General features: G+C 31.7%; 2 protein-coding genes across 6 annotated transcripts; one reads left to right on the top strand and one right to left on the bottom strand.

The window, feature by feature from the left end:
* Positions 1–219: 219 nt before the first annotated feature.
* CDI (Nucleotide-diphospho-sugar transferases superfamily protein) lies at positions 220–1,665 on the bottom strand. Its single transcript, XM_083066994.1, has 2 exons — positions 1,506–1,665; positions 220–1,281 (listed from the first exon to the last, which is right to left on the bottom strand). Exon 2 carries the CDS (start codon positions 1,267–1,269, stop codon positions 520–522), a length of 750 nt encoding a protein of 249 aa, XP_082923120.1. The 5' UTR covers positions 1,270–1,281; positions 1,506–1,665; the 3' UTR covers positions 220–519.
* Positions 1,666–11,403: 9,738 nt separating this feature from the next.
* On the top strand, positions 11,404–20,968 carry LOC109810880 (ASI1-immunoprecipitated protein 2). 5 transcript variants are annotated; one of them, XM_020374473.3, is made up of 12 exons: positions 11,404–11,826; positions 12,329–12,395; positions 13,346–14,110; positions 14,259–14,344; positions 14,453–14,547; positions 14,729–15,031; positions 15,188–15,685; positions 15,934–16,627; positions 16,745–16,975; positions 17,079–17,203; positions 18,569–18,975; positions 19,400–20,968. In XM_020374473.3, exons 3-12 carry the CDS (start codon positions 13,361–13,363, stop codon positions 20,645–20,647), a joined length of 4,437 nt encoding a protein of 1,478 aa, XP_020230062.1. In that variant the 5' UTR covers positions 11,404–11,826; positions 12,329–12,395; positions 13,346–13,360; the 3' UTR covers positions 20,648–20,968. The 5 variants fall into 5 exon arrangements, with proteins under 5 accessions (XP_020230062.1, XP_020230060.1, XP_020230063.1 ...); XM_020374471.3 differs by having other exon boundaries at positions 13,306–14,110; XM_020374474.3 differs by lacking the exon at positions 12,329–12,395.
* The last annotated feature ends 384 nt before the right edge of the window (positions 20,969–21,352 follow it).

Raw genomic sequence — 21,352 nt, 5'->3', positions numbered from 1 at the left:
ATGTGGGAACGACTTATACAAGCTAGTATAAAATAAAGAATCACCATTTAAGAACTATACCACAAATGGATTAAAACGAATTCATCATTTTCCACATTCTCAATCTCAAGACAACGTACATGCAGAAGCTGCAACCTCTATTGGAACTCATCTCATGAAGCCTTCATCCAAATATTCAATACATAGTGAACAACAACAAATTCAGAAGCTACAACGAAGTTAAAAGTGAACAACATGATGAAGCCTTCATAAAAACATTCGATACAGAGTGGTACTTGTTTGCTTCCTTAAGGTCCTAGGGAGGTCATTAAACAAATAAAAAATGAAACACTTAATGAAGAGCATTTCCTACTCTCATAACACGCATGGTGCAATTCTTTTTTTTTTTTTTTCCATGGAAGTGGTCCTGCTTCCAAAGCTGACAACTAAAGGACATATCGAATGCGGATTTTTCACAACCAAATTGACATCAAGAATAATACATGGCCAGCATAACTGACTCTTAAAAAATGATTGAACCTAATTGGCAGATTCTTTGTTGGCTTCCTTGAGGTAATTTTCCTTTTCATGGAGCCACAGATCAGCAAATTCACAGTTTTTCCAAGCCTCAAACCAAGGCCCTCCACGAGTATAATGGATGGACTTTGGCTGAGTAGAGGGATCATTCTCAACAACCTTGTTATGCCCCTCAAGAAAATTCCAAACAAAGGGTATGGATCCAATTTCAGCATCCTCAAGCCATTGAAACCTGTGAAGGAAAGCACCTGTTTGAGTATTCACAGTGTCAGGAGTGAGCACACGGTTCTTGGGATGAGCACAGTTGTAGAGAACCATTGAAGACCAATTCTTTCTGGGGTAGACAGTTTGCACTGCCCCATCCATCTTAGTGGTCTCCTTGGGAGCATAATCATGTTGAACACACATGATGGCATACTTGTCGTCAATCAAGTCCACCAATTCTTTGATATCAGCCAAGTAGAGGAAATCACAATCCACAAACATGGCCCAACCTTGGTAATTGGCAAGGCAAGGTGTCAAGAATCTTGTGAATGAGAACTCAGTGCTCTCAAACTGACCCCTCTCCCGCCAATACAAGCCACTCTTTCTCAGATCTGACTGCTTAATTGGTATGATCTCAACAGGAATTGAAGACCTTCTCAAGATGGAATGCCGACATACCTGAAAGGCGATATCTTCACGCTGGTCATACCCCACGAAGATCTTGAAGGGCTTCTTCTCATTCTCAATTTTCCCATTACTCAAACTCATTTCTCAATGTGCCTGTCACGCAACAAATCAAAGATAAATACGATACAAAATCACAAACACATAGACCCCATTTGGGTATGGACAAAACCATGGAAATGCAAGAGCGAAAAATCTAATCTTTTTTCATTCCCAAGATCACCCAAATGTAGTAATGCAATGCTAAGGAATCTAGTTGATGTTTTTTTGAAAAAAAATAAAATCCCAAATAAAAAGATGAAAGGTGGAGAGAAGGGTACCTAGGAGATTGCGATTGAAGCAGTGTGTTGGACTTGTTTGGAACAGAGAAAGAGAAGATTTTATTTAGAAGAAGCGGAAGATGGAAAGAGAAAGCGAGGATTCAGCGGTGACGCAGATGCACACCGACACACTTATATATATTATTTATTATTTATAGAATATAGGCATAGCAGAAATTAAAACATGCGATGCTGATGCTTCACGCGTGAGCACACTGGATTTGGATTTTGGAATACAAATAGCTGCCTCAATCACACGTTTTCTTCGATCCAATCCAATTTCATTCACAAATCAGTTATCCCAACCCATCGTTTTACTCCAAAATTTAAAATTTGATTTTTCTCATATGCACACATTATTTTTAAGTTAATATATCTTACAACTAATCAAACATTATTCTAATATTATGAGAATTAATTTTTAGAACATTATATTGCTTTTTTATGTTAAAACAAACCTTATAATTACAAACTTAAGAAACTTAGTATAAAAATTAAACCTTTTATTTAAAAAATTATAATGATAGTAATAAGGGTCAAACATAGAACCTTAACCTTGAACGAATTTGAGACTTAAATACATTTTTATTTCTTAAAATATCATAATTTCATGAATTTTGTCCCTAACAATTTTTTTTTCTTTTATGATAGTTAATAATTTATTTCATTTATTATTTTATTAAATAACTTATAATTTACATTAAATTTTAACAATCAAACCATTAGATTAAAAAATTTTAATACATAGATCGAGTTTATAAATCCTTAAAAAAATAAAAATTATTTAATATTTCATTTCATTAATTCAAATTAACATATATTTTTTTAAAAAAATTATATATTAATTTAAATTTATATAATAAAATATGGGTTACTAGATAAAATAAACTTATATAAACTTACTCTCCTCCTCCTACTCTTATGATTAAGTCATTAATTATTCATTAGGCCTTCTCAAATAAAGAACACCGGGGGGAAAGCGTAGCATAGAAAATGGGTTGTCAAGACCATTGTAAAAGTGAATTTTGTTTTTGGGCCAAAAAGAAAAGAATAGGGTTAGAAGACCTTCAATGGCCCATTCGCATAACCAAAGCTAAGCTAACATTGGAAATTCAGAATTTAGAACCACGAATTTTAGTTATATGTATCTTTCTGCTATTCAACCTACCAAAATTGAAGTTATATGAAGAGAATATGCAACTACTTTCTCTATTAGGCCGAATGACTTGGGCCTACTATGGGCTTATCCCGGCCCACCAGTAAGAACATGGTGACCTAAAGAAAGAATTCATGTCTTCTCCATTACTCACGTGATGTTATCCATTGCTATGCTATGTATGAACACAGAGTTATACATTAATTGAAGTGCATGTGGAAATCTGTGTTTCCTAACATATGTAAAAACAGTTGCATCAGCGAAGGGAAAGTGTTGCATATTCTCTTCATGCATCTGAGTTATTTTATTTTATTTTTATTGACAAGGTTAAAAAATTTAGCTAAAAATGGCAAAGCATATGGACCCTATGTTTATCTTAATCAACTAACATGCCCTAAGGGCTATATAAGCTCATTAATAGCAAGTTATATTGTCGTATACGCAGTTGTGAAAATTAAGTATAAACATGCACACGTTTCCAATGAATTTTCCATTTTCAAAAAGGGTCAACAATGTGTAAAGCATTTTTGCTTTGAAGCTTTTAGAACACTTTTTCTTCTTTCTTACCTAATAGCACTTGTCATTTGGGATTACCTCCCACGTTAAGATTCTCGAATCATAAATATTTTAATTTGAGTTTGTATAAATTGAGTTACAAATTTGTTATTTGGGACTCCATAACCAAAATTTATTCTTATCTTAAATTTGTAGTACCAGAGATCATTCATTAAATTTCTTGGTACCCAATTTTGTAATTCAACAATCACTTATTCTTATCTTTATTTATCCTCTTGCGGTTTACCTGTCTATTTTGCTATTTGGAGTCAACAATTTCAAGAGATTTTAGCGTGTTCTAAGGATTGTAATTTTTTCAGGTTTTCTAATTTATCTGTTGTTGACTTATTGCGTTTTGCATGTGGTTTCCTTGCAATCATCGAACAATATTGTCAAGATAAAGAAAAATATCGAATGTATGCTCTAATTTTGGGGTGGATATCGAAAAATTAGAATGTAATTAGTGGAATCATCAAACAATGCATATAAATATCTTGTTCAAAAGATGTTAGGATTTTAAATATAAAGAAAAAAGTTTTACATTAATTAGAATTAGATATATTAATTAATATATAAGTAAAAAAAAATTCTTCAACCCAATACCTTAAAGTTTTGAATTAAGATGCAATTGATTTATTCATTATCCAATCGAAAATTTTTCTCATATATTAAATTTTTTGACCCAATAAAATTAACTTGATGTTCTCAAACCTGAATAATGATGTCAATGAATAAAAAATATATATATATAAATACCTTGCTTAGGTCATTAAGTTAGGTATGTGGTTAATATCTAAAACAATAGCGATAAAACATAAATAAAGAATAAAGAATCGTGTTCTCCCAATTAGAAATGGTGGAACCGTTGAAAAAGAAGTGTTTTGGATATCTACGGAGCATCCGAGAAAATAGAAGAAAAAAAGAAGAAAGGTGTGTTCTCTTAATTTGATTTGATGATAGTTGTACGAGTGAATTCGTACATGCATGTGTTGTGTTGTGTTGTTCCCACCACTCAAATTAAGCACAAACACAAACCTGTTCCACAAACACACTACACTTTCACAACACACACCACAAACCCTTATTTTCCATTTACATTACACACTTACGCGGTTACACCTCTTTTTTCATCACTTTTCACTTATATTAATATTATTTTTTTCCAATGAATAAAAACAAAATTTAAAATATATGAAAATAAATTTCAAGACAATTTAATAAAAATAATATAGTCTATATTTCTGTTTTTTTTTTACTCAAAGTCTATGTTTGTGTAAAAGAAAATTATAATTTTAAGAGATTAAAAATAAATGAATTCTTGACCAAACTAAAACTAGAATTTTCGTGATTTTAAAAAATAATTTTAGTTAAATTTGAAATATTACAAAGGGAATAAAAAAATATGTAAAATTAAATTGAAATGAATATCTAATGAATTATATAATTCATAACATTTTATACAACAGCTCTTAATGTATTTATGTTTCCATCAAATACTCACGTCATTTATTATATCTTATATTTCTCTCTCTCTCTCTCTTAATTATATAAATTATTGTAAAAATAACATCTCTTGTACCTAAATAATGGAGTGTTACCCATATATTGGATCAAGATGCCATAACTTGATTTTTTTGGTCCAGTCTAAGTCCAGATTTTCAAAGACCTAACATGAAATGTTGAATTCTCTCACATTGCCCCCACCAAGACTTAATAGCTCCATTTAGATGTTAACAAATGTGAGGCCACTTGTTAAGACCTCTTCTGCATCATACAATGCAAATAAAGTTGAAAGGTTCACTTTTAACTGTTTGTAATATATTATAACTATGTTCTGTGTTTGGAAAAAAGAAGAAAAACTTCTTTTGTTTTTCTTTAGTTTAGAGAGAGAAAAATATATATATATGTGTAAGCCTTCGCACCTTTTTTTTTTTTTTTTTTGTTCACTTCTATAAGGAAAAAGCACTAGAGAAATAATTGTTTTTACTATTCCTTTAATATATTTATATCCAAATGCTTAAAGTAACCAATTATTATTATAAACATAATTATTTATTAAAAAAAACTTATCTTTCTAATTTACTTTATATGTAATCAACTATTTGAAAAGTTTTTTTCCTCTTAGATATATTGATAATATAGTAATTTTTATCCTTTTTTTTCACTTTTATTTCTCCAAACTAAACAATATCTCTAGGTGAATATCTCAATCTTGGATATATTTTACTCAAGCTTTAGACTTGAATTATCGATCATAGAGGCCTTGTTATTACAAAAACTAACTAGTTGCTAACTATATAATTAAAGGATCTTTACCTAACCCAGCTTTAATACCCTTGACAAAATATAAGGTGTTCATCGAATTTGATTAGTATCATTAATCTCATGGTTTAAGCCAAATTACTTAAATTGATATGGATGATTTTTTTTTTTAAATCAAACTAATTATAATTGGTTTAAATATTGAATTTTTCTTTTTTGAAATTAAATTCACTTAATGACTTGATCGATTATTTTTTAAAATTATATTAATATATTTTAAATTTTAATATTTTTTTTTTATCTTTATAATTCATTTAAATCTTATGATTACCTTATTATTTAATTTTTTTAATCATATTTTGAATAAAGAAATTAACCAAATATATGAGGTAGTAGCTGTAAATATATATATATATATATATATATATATATATATATATATATGTGTGTGTGTGTGTATAACTTTTATCAATTATTACATTTGTTCAATAACTTTATATTAAATGTAAATTTTCTAGATCCAACTATTGAATTATAACTTCATATCATGATGTATGTTTATGTCAAATTTTGATAAAATTAAACAACAAATTTCTTCTATATAAATAAGGTATCAAATCATCTTTGCTTAATATATAAAAAAAATTATTTATGATTTAAAAGTAAGAAACTCTTAATCGAACGATAAACTTTGAAAAATAATTATCTAATATAAACTTATAAAATGGTGTAATATCAATGTCATTTGATCTTTATATATACATATGTGTGTGTGTGTGTTATATGTGTATATGAGAAAAGATCCATTTATTAAAAAAAAACAAGTTTTAGTTGAGTTATTCCACTTAATAAATTATTATATACATTGAATTTCAACAATTCAATCATCGAATTAAAATTTTTTAATGAATAAATCAATTAAGTTTGTTTTTACAAAATTTTAAAATTGTTTGATATCTCGTTGCATTAAATCAAATGGTCATATATTCTTAAAAACATAATATATGTTAATTTGAATCTATATAATAAATATTATATAGTTTTCAAACTTTATAAAAAAATTACAGACATAATCTATTTATTAAAATTATTAATTCAACAACTGAATGATTAAAATTCATTATAAAATATAAATTATTAAATGGAATAAGTCTATCAAAACTTACTATTGAAATAAGTGAATTCTCTATATATGTGTGTGTGTTAATGGTGGACAAAAACATGGGGAGGGAAGAAAAAAGTTACAAAGATGTTGTTAATGCTCAATTAAATTTATTTAAATATGAATTGGATATTTTAATTTATGTGTCACAATTTCATTGGAGGGACGGGGTTCCAAGAAAGCGGGATGTGTGATTTGAAATCAATAACTCGTGATATACGTTAAATTTCAATGATCAAATGATTAAATTATAAGTTCTTGGTATATAAATTGAGTTTACAATTTTTTAAAAATTTTGATAACTTGTTTATACTTAATCCAAAAAGTTATTGAAGGTATAATATTTGGTGTAAGGTTTTAGACATACACCTTACGAGTTAGGATCTGTTGACACTAGGTGTGAGTCTAAAAATTTACATTTTCAATAACAATTTGTGTAATGTAAATTTAATCGATCTAACGGTTGAATTATATGACATTATACTTGAAAGATTATGTATATTAAATTCACATGTTTGAAAATTTTTTTTAGATATATTATCCAAGAATGATTATTTAGACATATTTTAAATATCATATTATACATGAAGATAAAGCCAATTCACGAACTAGTAAGTAATTTTAGAATCATATAAAATTTGATATATATAATTTTGAATATAGTATCATATGATTCAATGGTTATATCAATTAAATTTGCATTATACAAAAAGTTGTTAAATGTATAAAGTTTAAAACTTATACATGGTGTCAAGATTCTAACAATCTCTTCCTCCCCCCCTTTGTGTATATATATTTCTATATATTCTTACCCAATTTTACAAGTACTTCAACGGTGAGGATGACTTTTAAATTGTTTTGACATCAACGATGATAGGGAAACTTGCAAAAACTCCTTAATGCTTAAGTTAAAAGGGAGTTTAAGTTAAAAATGAAATTATGATTATAGTGATACCTCGTGCCCTATATATGCATGGTTGAAACCCTATGTGTCCACATGATTGTGCATGGCATTTATTGCGAGGATACATTATCCTTTGTGTGTCGCTCTCTAATGTCCTATAGAGTATTTGGAGGTATGATATCAATATTGTTTTTCTGGTTGTTCCTAAGTTACAATCCAAGCTTGTCACAATTAGGCTTGGTCATGAGCTTGACTCGACGAACCCAAATTAGACAATACAATACACACACACATACACTCACACACACTGTGAGAGGTAGGTTTTTAATGCTAGAGCGAGATAAATTAATTTCAACCATTAGACTAAGTTGAATAATTTAGATTAAAAGATTAAAAAAATTACTATGTACCACCACGATCATACTACTTTTATCACTGATGTTATCACTATCATTATTAAAACTTCATTATTACCACCATTATCACCGTCATAATTGTTGCCACTATCATTGTTGATAACAATAGTGACAATGACAATGGTAACAATGTTGATGACATTGTCACCATCGTTATTATCATCGTCAATGGTAATGATAATAATAATAATAGTGACGATAATAAAAATAGTATTACAGTGATGAGTGGTAGTGATATTAATAGTTGCAAAAATCATAATATTAGTAATTTTATAAAAAAAATGTTTATAATTATTATTTTTATTTATTAAATTTTTTATTTATATTTTAATGATTATGATTTACTCACATTTTACTTCTATATATTTAATCACGATAGGGTAGTTTTTCATTGTGATAAAAAAAACTTACATTTTTTTTCATTTTCCAATTATCAAAAGCATTCAAATTTTCAACTTTTATATACCTTCTCGTACTTTTTTTTTTAAAGTTGATATCATTGTGATTTTTTACGTATAAAAGGAAAAAAAAAAAAAAAAAACACCGTTAAACACTCAAAATTCATCTCTAAGTTTCTTCATGCCTAAGGAAGTATTTAATAAAATAAATTATGATTTTAATGATTGGTGTAACTTTATTTTCTACTCGTGTTATCAACCAATTACATATTAGTATGCATGACTTTTAAATAATTTATTTCATAAAAACAATAAATTTAATTATACATAATGAATTTTGATTAATTGACAATGCGATTTTTTATATGTTTTTTGTGTAAAAAAATTAAATTATAATTAAATAATATATATATATATATATATATATATAAATAAATAAATAAAGTGACATGTGTAATATCATCAATTACATGAATTAAATGATATAAAATTATTTTATCAATTATCTTAATTATTAGTTTTGAATTCAAATGTTGAATATTAAATATATTAAATATTTTTAAAAATGGTTTTATTATTTATAATCCAACTCAAACTAAATTATTACCAGTTTTACATGTAATTAATTGAGCTGCTGTGAATAAAAAATACATACGGTCAATGAAAAAAAAGGTTGACATGTATAATTAAATGATCTTTTTATGCAAATAAATTAATAATGATGTGTATACTTAAATACGTCTTTAGGTACTTATTTGAATTAATGTGAATGACAAATGACTCATATCACTTAATTAAATGACCAATTATCAAATCTTGATTATTTAGAATGAAAAAAACTTGAATTCGAAGGGAATTATTACTCATTTAGTGTTTGTCAAGTTTTAAAAGGAGATTGTCCCATATTAATAAGAAATGTTTATTGATATTGAAAAAAAAAAACTCCAAGAACACGTTTAATTAGTTAAGATTCATAATATTAGATAGGTCAATTTTATAAATTTAAATTTAATTTGATTAAATCCAATAAATATAAAGACAAAATTAGGCATAAAAACTTGTTAACATATATTAATTTCAACATTAAAGTATATTTTACAACAAATATTTAAAGATAAATAATATAAATATAAATATAGTATCATATTAGACAAAATAGTATTTATTAAGTAAAAAAAAATCACACATAAATATTTAAAAAATGTTAAATAGGGTTAAAATTATTCAAATAACAACATGAACTTGTCTTTCAAATACATAATGTCAATTTTGTAAAATTCAAAACCATCAAAAGTCGTTATGTGACAAATCATCATGAACACAAAACATTTTTACCAACGTTATTAAAGAATGACATTTCTTTTAAGCGATATATTTTTTTTAATGTTTAAGATTTCTGTACACTTTAAAAAATATTTAATATTAACATGTTAAGTCCAATATATCCTCATTTGATATATTTAACAAGAATAATTATAGAATAGGAAAAAAATTGTTAAATAATAATATATATAAAAAGTTTATTAATACTACTTAAAATGTGTAAAGCAACAAACATTTTGAAAAAAAAAACTAAAACATAAAAAAATTATGCTCCTGGGAAAATATCAAATATTGTATAAATTTATTTTTAATTATCAATAAAAATTAAAATTTTTATTATACCCTTAATTATTTATTATGGAGTGAGAAAATACAAAAGGAATATAGGTATGAAAAAATAATTAATATGAAAAGTAAATGATACTTTAAAAAATTGAACAATAACTGAATTTAAAAAAAAATATTAATTACAAACTTTTAATGGTTTTAAGAATTAAAAAAAACTTAAACCATATGACAAAATAGAACATAAAAAAAGATAAAGTATACCAATATTAATATATCATTAAAAAGGCGTAAAATTTACTTTTATATCATAGAAAAAAGCGTCATACTATTAAATAATAATACAAAATAACAAAAAAATTTATTATTTTGCAACTAAAATATTGTAAACATAATTGAAATAAGAAGGAAACTTTACTATTTCAAAAAACGATGTAGCATAATAATTATGTAAAATTATTCATTAAATTATACTTTTTCTAATAATAAAAAGATTTAAATTTTTTTAAAACCATTTTTAGTTTGATTTAAATTCAAAGTTACATTGAAAATTAAATTACATGGTACTTTTTAGGTTTAGAACGATGACTTTTGTTTAAAAGTTGAAGACTAATAATAAATGGGAGTTTTTAATTATTTTATTTTTATTTGACTTAAATATATATATTTTTTAATAAAGATAAGAAATATTACAATTTTTTTTGTTGATAAAAATAGGAAATATTACAAAGATAGTTGCAATTGGGATGCTTCTAACTACCTCAATCCTTCCTCACCCAACCACTAGACTAACCCTAATGGTCTAAGAAATATTACAAAGATGATCGCAATAAAAACTCGTTCTAAATTTTCATATTTTTAACTACCTAAATTTCTCTCTATCTAATAACTAGATTAATCTTAGTGATCACTTAAATATTATCTAGTCTCTATATTTTATAAGTTTTTATAATGAAATATTGTTTTTGTGAATTTTTTAAACATATGTCCACGTGGATGATATGCGATACTTTATTTGCCACATCCTTATTTAATGAATTTAAAGAATATAGAGTAAAATGGCTTATGGCTTAGGGCATAGGGGATTAGGGGCGAAATGTGAGGCACAGACGCTTGCCAATCAGGCCTTACTGCTGACTCACTCAATCTCACGCGCACATTTCCCACGCGCTTCCCATTCTTCAACTAACACGCTTCACACGTGCGTAATGCTCCTTTCATTCGCCTTCACTTGCTTATTATCTTCCTCACGCAGGATCGGTTATAATAATATTAAAAAAAAACGTAAATAAATAATAAATAATTAACAGAGTAAGCTATAGTAAAAAAAAAAAGATTTAAAGAAAATACCTCAAAAGTAAAAAAAAAAAGAATCTAAAAATGAAGGAGAATTCTGTTTTAAGGGTTTTTGAGTTAATTAATGAATGAATTTGATTTAGAAAATGTAGAGAGAGAGAGAGGGGGGGAAAGTTTTAGAGGAAGCTACATTTAGTGAGAGAAAGGGAGAGATGAGAGACAGCTGGGTTAGATGGATTTGGATTCTGAAGAAAAAATAAAAAGCCCATTTGCAAGATTTTACTTTTATTATTATTTTTCTTCAGATCACAGACAGAGAAAGTGAGGAGAGAAGAAAAAAAAGTTATATATTTAATGGATGCTGCCATTTATTATATTATTGTGTATAAATAAATAGAGAGAGTTTGTTGTATGAAATTTGCATGCTCATCTGGGCTCTTCCCTCAACCCTTCATTTTGAATCCCCCATTTGCTGGATCCATACTCTAAGCTCTCATAACCCACAATTTCCCTACCGCCCACTGTTCTCTATTTTCTCATCGGAATTTGCCTCACGCAACCAAGGTAATGGTCTGCAATGCAACCGGGTTGCTTTTTATCTCAATTTTTTTTTTCCCAGTTAGGGTTTTTTTTTGGGTTGATTATTTTGATTTTTTTTTTCTCTGCTCAAAATCGATTTTCGCTTTGTTTAGTTTTCTGCATGTTTGAAATTGAAGCTGGTTTTGTTGTTTTGAGAGGAATTTATCGGAAAAGTTGGGTACTTGTTTGTTCTCAAAAGGGGAGTTACAATTCAGTGTGTGGTTGGGTTAGGGTTTGATTTTGTCTTTAGAAAGGGTTTTGGGACTTTGGGGATTTTTTTTTGTTTGGTTGGGGTGGGTGGGTGGGTGGGGGACCTTTTACATCACTTCAATTAGCATTTGCAAAATTTTAATCTCTGGTAGATTCTGGGTTGAGAGAAGTATTTCATGGAGTGGTACCTGCTTAGTAACTTTTTCTGAAAAAGTTGGGGCAATGTTTGTTAATGTGGTTTGGATGTAAATTCTGCATGTCGATGAGGACTTTCCAGATTTTAGAAGCTCAGCTATGAGTCATCAATCATCATAATATTCAGGAGTACGCGCTGAGATAACAGGGTAATTCACATGTTGTTCCTTTTTTTTTTTTTTTTTTTGCAACATGTGCATTATTTTGTTATTGTTTTATCGCTGACGCTGTGAAATAGTTGCAACATTTGAATAACATTATTGTCTATTAAACTGAAAGAGTGGGAAGATCAAGTATGATGTAGGAGTGGAAGATTGGAGGAGCTGTCATCTTTGAATAGAATTGTATGCATATGTGAATGTAAATGTAGCATGTATGTCCATTGGTCTGGGCATATATTTTTTTGGTTTCTTGTTTTCTTATTTCCTATGTAGTCTTCATCTTTCTTTTTGTTCAAAGAAGAATTCATTAGTAGAGAAGTATAGCAGTTATTGAGAATTAGGACCCCCCTTAAGCAGGCATTTCGAAAAAAAATTAAAATTGAAGCAATTAGTTCAAGAGTGTTCACCATTCTCTGCGTATATGACAAGGAAGTCTCCTAAAGAATTTATTTGCTAAAATTCACAAGTTTAAAAAACAATCCTTTTTAAGATTAGTAGCTGTAAGAGTAAGAAACTCTAGCTATAAGTTATGGCACGATTGGCATCACAGTACATTCAAATACACTCCTTTTATGGATCCCAAACTTCAAACATGCTCAGAGAAAACGTTGCAACTTAGAAACATATCTGAGTAAATCCATGATTCGCACAATGTCCACACCTCAGAGAATAAGATGAGCTCTAGTCACTGAACTTCAAAATATGTTTCACAAATATAAGATAAATCCTGATGCAGTTTCTGTGCTTGAGAATTGTGATAAATTGTTCATGTTATTCCTATGCCGTAACATTATGAAACCTTGCTATTGGAGGTATCCTTAACTCTGTAAAAAGCATTAGGGTCTGAGTCAATTTTCATCTTTCATTTAACTTGTGCTTTGTTTTGATTATGTATCAGCCAAATCTGAAAAAAGCTTGTCAAACATTCTATGATTCAGTTTCAGAACACTGATATGAGACTTGAATCGGGAACTTGCAATGTGTGCTCGGCTCCTTGTTCATCTTGCATGCATCTTAACCATGCTCTCATGGGGCCAAAGGCTGAAGAGTTTTCTGATGAAAACTGTCGCGTAGGAGAGGCTAATAACCAGTATTCTATGGAAGAGGATAATGCATATTCTCTTAGGAGCAGAGCTTGTGAAAGCTCGCAGCACACTGTCAGTGAAGCAAGTAATATGCAGAGTGTTAATTCAAGTCATGATGCTTTGTCCGAAAATGCCGAGAGTAGACAAATTACATTGAATAAGTATCAAGATCCCAAGTATTTAGAAGGTCATGATGACAACACTTCTTGTATTAGTAGAGCCAGTGATGCTAATTTTGTGAATGGCAGCCATCAGAGGAAGGAAGAGAAAATAATAATGCATGTGGAAAGGGATTCATCTTCTCATGTTCCAGAAAAATTGTTGGAATGCTCCATTGAGAATTCTAGTTCATCCTTGACCAAAGAGAGGGAACCTGTTGTTTCTGGTGAGAAACATATTGCTGTTAAGGATCGCCTTGTTGAGAGTACTTCCGAGATTTCACTAAAAGTATGTCCAAAGTCAGAAGCAGATACCGCTGTTTGTGATGTTAACAATGAAGATCCTAAATGTTCACTTCACAATGGACAAGGTGAGAAAACGGAGCTGGTTAAATTGCCTGGCAAGCAGGAACCTCAATCTGAAGACGAGAGTGATGAATCAGATGTTGTGGAACATGATGTGAGTATCTTTCCTTTTCTATCTGTTTGTTTTGTGTTTTTTTGCTGAATCTAAACTTGATTGAGATGAAAATGAGGGCAAATGCAATAGCATATGTGGATGTGCTTAACCTCAACTTAAATTTCTCATTTCATTGACTGGAAAATAGGTAAAGGTGTGTGACATCTGTGGAGATGCTGGTCGTGAGGATCTACTTGCCATATGTAGTAGGTGCAGTGACGGTGCAGAGCACACGTATGCACGAGAAACTTTCACCTTATTTCTTAGTTTCTATTATATTGATACAAATTCTGTTCTCTAAAGTCTAAATTGAATTTTATCATTATTATTTCGTTGAATCAGCTACTGTATGCGAGACATGCTTGAGAAAGTCCCTGAAGGGGATTGGTTATGTGAAGAATGCAAAGATGCAGAGGAGAATGAAAATAAAAGATCGGGTAAGAGTGAAGTTATATATCATATTACATAATTCTGGGGTTTGACATTACACACCCTTTTTTGCTTTCTGTGAACTGAATTTGCAGTCTTTGATGTTGAGTACATAAACATTGAAGCACTCATGTATGTGTATATCTATTTCTGTATGCTTACATTTATGGATTTGAATTTTGTATTCAGATGTTGAAGACCAAAAAATGGTTGAAGCTGGTTCAACCTCACAAGTTTCTGGCAAAAGGCTTTCTGATAACATTGAAGTAGCTCCAGCAGCAAAAAGACAAGCTCTTGAATCAAGTACAGGATCACCAAAGATGTCAAGTCCCAAGAAGTTAGTTCCATTATCCCGTGAATCTTCATTTAAGAGCTTGGATAAATCAAAAGTGAAGCCTAGTCTTCTGATGCCTATTCGAAACCACTCTGGTGGTAATGACACAGAGATTGCTCGCTCTCCTTCGATTGGTCCCCGGGGTCAAAATCCTAAGGGTAAGCATTTATTTTTCATCTGTTTTTCTTCTCTGCAACTTTCTATATTTTCTGCAGGTCTTAAGGTCTTTTGAGGAACTGGGTTCCTTAATGATTTTTTACCCTGTATCCTAGTATTTCATTTATTCTAAGTACAACTTTTGTTCCTATGAATAGGTATGTTGTTGAAGTCTAATTCATTCAACAACTTGAATTCCAAGCCAAGAGTTAAACTTGTTGAAGAAGTTGTTCCCCCAAAACCAAAAGGGGGTAATGAACATACTTCAAAGAACATGGACATGCCTGCTCGAATGACTGGCAAATCAACATTATTCAAATCCTCGAGTTTGGGGCGATCAAATGCATCTGAATCAAAAGTTAAAATGCTTTCGCCCAAGTCTGCAACTACTCAGGATTTGAAAGGTTCTAGACATTCAAAAGAATCAGGTGTGTTTGATAGGAAATTTCCGTCTAGGGTTGATCGTCCCGTGGCTAGTACTGTCGTTTCCACTCCTAAGGGTGATCAAAAGCTTACACCTCGTGCTGAAACCAGTAAACCCTCAACAATGAACAACAATCGAGAATTGAAGGTTAACCAAGATGGAAAATCAAGTACATTATCAAGGTCAATGAGTAATATAAGTCGTAAAAGTTTGGAGCCTCAAGTTAGTTCAGGTGTGATCTCAATTGGAAACACAGTATTACTGCTATTGTATTTTTATTTTTACCTTTTTTTTTTTGGGGGTGTGGGGGGGGTGGGTTGTTAATCTGCTGCTTTTGGTTTCATAAAGCCACCGTCTATGTTATTTTCCCTTGTTTTAGTTTCAGCTGGGGCATCCTTCTTTCAATAGTAGATTTTGTGCTTCAAACTACGCTATCTTCAAATATTATTTCTTATTTCATTTTTTCTTTAAATCTAATAGAGAGAACATCAACCCGGGTTGATGAAGCTCAACAGGATGTGCTGCCTCGATCACGGGAGACTGCAAATCAGGTTGAGAAAAGCAGAGATAGTTCTAGTGGTGATCGTGTAAGGTCACCTGTTCCAACTTCTTCAAAAAACCCATTCTGTCAAAAGTGTAAGGAATTTGGCCATCCCTTGGAATGTTGCACAGCTGGTACTACACAGGAATCTGGTGCCGAAATATCTGTCACTGCCTCCAGTAGTTCAAAAGAGGAGATGCATAAAGACAATATATTGAAAGCTGCAATCCAGGCTGCTTTACTTAGAAGGCCTGAAATTTACAAGAAGAAAGAAGTGTCTAATCAAACTGATGAGGTCTCTACCTCAGGCACAGAGTTGAATTGTGAAGTGACTTCAAAAGACCAAGTGTTGATTTCTGGCACACTGAAGCATAGTATATCTGCTGATGAAGCCCATGAACAACTGGAAACCCTTGAGAATTCTACCTCAGATTCTTCAAAATGTTCATCTGCCAATGATTTGAAGCAACTTAACTCTTGTCCAACTGACTCTCAGTCCCTAACAGGAAAGTCAGATTCCATTGGTCTTGCAGCTGGAAAGCTTGTAGTGAGAGACTTGTCTGATAAAGCTGTGGCACTGTCAAGTGTTCCTTCGAAGACATTAGCCTTTCCTGAATATGAATACATCTGGCAGTATGAAACAACTTTTGATGAACTAGCTTGTCTTTAGTTCTGGGTTGCTCTTGCTGTTTTAATTGTCATGTTTTTCAATAAAGTGCACTGTACATAAGCTTTGTTGCTTGCTTGCAGGGGTGTCTTTGAAGTGCATAGAAATGGAAAGCCTCCTGATTTATATACTGGACTTCAGGCGCATTTATCATCTTGTGTTTCTTCTAAGGTTATTGGGGTAGTGGACAAGTTCCTACCCAAAGTTCCCCTCAATGAAGTTTCTCGACTGAGCATTTGGCCTTCACAGTTTCATCATGGTGGGGTTAGTGAAGATAATATTGCCCTTTACTTCTTTGCCAGGGATGTTGAAAGGTAAGTATATGGATATTATTGTTATATTGGCAGTAGACCATGAAAAGCAAATATTTCTTTGTTTTTTTGTCATAATTGACTTATTAGCGATGTTCTGACACAGTTATGAGAGATACTACAAGGGTTTATTGGATCACATGATTAGAAATGATTTAGCACTTAAAGGAAATTATGATGGTGTTGAACTGCTGATATTCCCTTCCAATCAGCTTCCTGAAAATTCACAGCGTAAGGAATTATTTCATACTTTTCCAACATTATAAGCAACTTGTGGAGGGATACTTGCAGGTTTGGGGCTTTTGTTGATGTTTAAGGCTGGATTAGTGTTCATGGGTTGCTTAAATTATTTTATATATGCAATTTTGAAATGTCTCGGAGAAACATGGTTTCAGAATTCTCTACAAAGACAAGCATTCTTCTGTTTTAGTGTGCACCTTGTGTGTGTTGTGTTTTTTATTTTATTTTATTTTTTTGGGGGGGGGGGGGGGGGGCGTAATGGTTACTTTACTTGTCATTTGCCTGGGTGGTGACCCTATTTATTTTGATTCAGGATTCTATACTGCTTTATATGATGTCAGAGTTCTGAATAAGACTTGCATTGATGAAATGCATTAAATTGCAAAATTTAAGAATATTCTGTATTGAACTCAGACCAAGTCAAAAGCAATAATTTGACCATGCATTCAGCAGGCATCAGTGTGTCACCAGTGCTAAATGGTTACTTGTCATTTGCCTGGCTGGTGATCCCATTTATTTTGATTCAGGATTCTATATTGCTTTATATGATGTCAGAATTATGAATAAGACTAGCATTGATGAAATGCATTAAGGTTGCAAAGAATAAGAATGTTCTGTATTGAACTCGGACCAAGTCAAAAGCAATAATTTGACCATGCATTCAGCAGGCATTAGTGTGTCATCAGTGCTAAATTTCGGTTAGATATAAAATCATTCTTGAGTATTAACATAATAAATCAAATTTTTGGGAGAGTTGGTCCTCAATTGGTATTAGATCCTTGCATCTCGTGTCTTAGTTGCAAACAGGAAGCAGAGGTGGTGACTCTAGCACTGTTGTTTTTGCATGACTTCTCAAAGGGTTAGTGTACAGTCAGCATGAGTGGGTGGGTGCAGGGGGCAGCATGGTGGAATGTTAGGATCCAATCAGAGGTTGGAACTAGAGCCCCGTCTTAGAAGTATGGGTTTTTAATGTGGGATTTGTGTTTGAAGCTTGAAATCACAATGGCTAGCTTTTGTGGCATAGTTCTTCCAATGTTTGTTTCAATTGGGGATTCAAATTAGTGGTCATGAATTCGTTCTACTTGTTTTCTAAAAGAAAATGAATATTAGCATGTGCCTGTGCATTGTCCTTGCTTTAAGGAGGCACGTTTGATATAAAATCATTCACATGCCTTCACCTAATTGCTTAAGCTTTTTGTGGGGGGGGGGGGGGTAAGTCGGTCCTTGACAATTGGGTATGCTTGGCTTTTCAGTTAGATGACTGATTTAAATGCATATCTATGTAAAAAGAAAAGAATTGTTTAAATTCACTTGTTAACACATGTTTAGACTGCTAATGATCCTATTTTTTGGCAGGCTGGAATATGTTGTTTTTCTTGTGGGGCGTATTTAGGGGGAGGAGGATCAATAATTCAGATTCTGCAAAAAAGATTTGTATTCCCAGTTTGAATGTGATGCCAGTTGAGGAGAAATCTTCAGCTGTTGTTTTGACGAAGCCTGAAACACATTGTTTGCCAAAGTGCAAGAAAGATGAAGAATCAATTGATTGTGATAAAGCATGTAATGCACTTCTCCCATCCACTTCTGTAGACCAACGTCAGACTAATGGAAGTAGGAATGTGGATGCCAATGACCAGACATATTTGGGTTCACAAGGAAACTTAGAGAAGCTAGATAGTAGGATTGACTCAAAATCTACATCAAGGGTTCTAACAAGCAGCACTCTGTTACATCAAGAAATTGAGTCTCCTGGTTCACCCCTGGTAATGTTTTTATCCTTAAATACATAAAATTTCATAGACCGGAAAGTTTGTTTTTCAATTGATAAAAATCTACTTGCATTCATGTGCGATGTCAACATTATGTCTGATTATAGTCCCTCTTACTATGAAAAGTTTGAAGCAATGCTGTTAATGGTGTATGGTAGCAAGCCAAAAAAATGGCATAAAATTATAGTGGATGGTGTTTATAAAAGTATATATTACTGTATGTATGTGTCAGGATGAAATCCCTTGAGCCAATCCCCTTGTATGTGTCTAACATCTTGTTGCTTGTAAGCTATGCTGTCATTGCTGTGAACTGTACCTACCTTGAGACCACTATTTAGAAACCCATTTTGTGAAGAGTAGTTGTTATCTTTGATGCCAATCATCTGAGTTTGTTTAAACACGTTCTTGCTTTATGCAGAAAGCTGGTGTACCTGAACAAGGACAGTGCAGAGAGTGTGAACCTCCTGAAGCAACAGGAAAAAGTGCAAGTAGTATGATTGTGGAAACAAAAACCGATTCGGATATTTCTGTTAAGCAAGAGAACACCTTGTCTTTGATTCCTTCTGAAGAAGGTGCTGCAAGCAATATTAGCGAGGATAAGATTTCAGAAAAAATAAACAGTGATAAAGACCAACAAAGGCCTGAGAAGAAACGAAAAGAGGATTGTCATTATATTGATTTAGAGGCAAATCTTGACAATCAAGAACCAGGTGCTACAAGCAATTTTAGTAAGGATAAAAATTCAATAACAGTTATTGGTCAAGATCAGCAAAGGCCTAAGAGGAAACCGAAAGATGATCATTATATTGATTTGGAGGTAACGCCTGAAGATCAAGAAATGGGTTCTGTAAGCAATATACGTGAGGATAAAAAAATGGACGTTGAGGAAGACTGGCGATGGCTTAAGAAGAAACAGAAAGATGGTCACTGCATTGACTTGGAGGCAACTTTTCCGGGAGACCCAAGTGTAGAAGTGGTCAACTGTCAGCTACCTGATGATAAAGTTCAATATGTAAATCTTTCTGACACAATTATGCAGGGTTCTGCTGTTAGTTGTCAAAGAATGCCTTGGAGTGAGGGAAATGCTATGTCAGAAGACAGAGAAAGTTATGGCAAGAGGCTAAAGTCAGGTTTTGGTGGATTTTATGGTTCTGGAGGTAGAGACTCTTTTAATGACAGTTTTACACCTCTTAGAAATGATCTTGGCTCCTGTTCTTCAGTTGAGGACAAAGGATGTGAGGAAGCTTGTGCTGAAAAAATCATCCTTGAGGACTTAGGTACGAAGGAAAGAACCTTCTTTCCGGTTGGCATGCAGAATGCTAGCAACTCACTATCAGTGCTGAATACCATGTCAACCAAAGCGGTTGGTGGGTACGATGAAGGGTTTCAAGATGGGACTCCTAATCTAGAGCTTGCCTTAGGGGGCAAGACGAAACCGCCACAGTCTGCGCCTAAGGGTATGCTGCCTTTCTTAGTTGGGGCAGTGGACAGGCAGAATAACCGCCCGGTTAGCGTGGGAGATAGGCCGGAGGATGATGGTTTTGCTGCATCTCTTTCTCTCTCTCTGTCCTTTCCATCTCCAAACAAGGATCACACAAAAGCTGCTGAGCTTTTGCCTGATGGCCACCGAGTGAACAACCCGTTTTTCCTTTTTGGGAGAAAATAAATCTGCTGGCTGCTTATATGTTTCCAATCATGTAAATTATCTTGTTTCGGATGGCCCAGCATGTATGATAGATATAATCTTCCAGCCCCTCGCTACACAAAAGAAGGAGCCGTTGTCCTCAACAAGAGTCAATAAGTTTTCTTTCTTTTTTTAATCCTTTGTTACATACATGTTTTTGTATTAGTTTTTTTGTTTTCAGAATGCATAGTGACGGCTGTTTGTATATATAGAGAGAATTGAAGCCGACATAATTTCAAATATGATACTAGGAACTTGCGGATGACTATTTTTATGGCAGGGTTTCCTCTGTTCCTGGCTCCATTCTGTCTTTACTTCATTATATTTGGTAAGCACAATCTTATATTGAAACTAAACTTATGTTGTTGAAAGAGAAGTTCATGATTTTCTTCTCAATTATTAAATATATGATTAGGAAGGACAAATCTGAATGGGACTGGGAGTATTGTAATGCTGCAATGGTTCGTGGTAACTTGTAAATGTAAACGAAAGATCAATCATCATTTTCGTAACAGACTAACAAATCAAAATGATTAATTGATCTGCCTTCTTAGTCACGAACTCCATGCTTGAATTGACAATCATCATTTTGCATGGAAGATATGATATATATATATATATATATATATATATTGTAAGTTGGTGAGTTTTTTAAAATAAAAAAATTGATATGAAAATTATGAAGCG

Source organism: Cajanus cajan, chromosome 11 (genome assembly GCF_000230855.2).
Source record: "Cajanus cajan strain Asha chromosome 11, NIPB_CcT2T_4, whole genome shotgun sequence".
NCBI lineage: Eukaryota > Viridiplantae > Streptophyta > Magnoliopsida > Fabales > Fabaceae > Cajanus > Cajanus cajan.
Note: the sequence above shows the minus strand (reverse complement) of the source record. Positions and strands in the feature narration are given on the sequence as shown.

What these genes read in the sequence shown, in the direction of transcription:
- LOC109810880 (XM_020374472.3), top strand. Translation starts at nt 13,337, where the DNA reads ATGATTCAGTTTCAGAACACTGATATGAGACTTGAATCGGGAACTTGC. An exon ending in AGTGACGGTGCAGAGCACAC is followed by an intron (nt 14,345 to 14,452) that starts GTATGCACGAGA and finishes TCGTTGAATCAG; the next exon opens with CTACTGTATGCGAGACATGC. An exon ending in AGTCTCCTGGTTCACCCCTG is followed by an intron (nt 18,976 to 19,399) that starts GTAATGTTTTTA and finishes TGCTTTATGCAG; the next exon opens with AAAGCTGGTGTACCTGAACA.
- CDI (XM_083066994.1), bottom strand. Translation starts at nt 1,269, where the DNA reads ATGAGTTTGAGTAATGGGAAAATTGAGAATGAGAAGAAGCCCTTCAAG.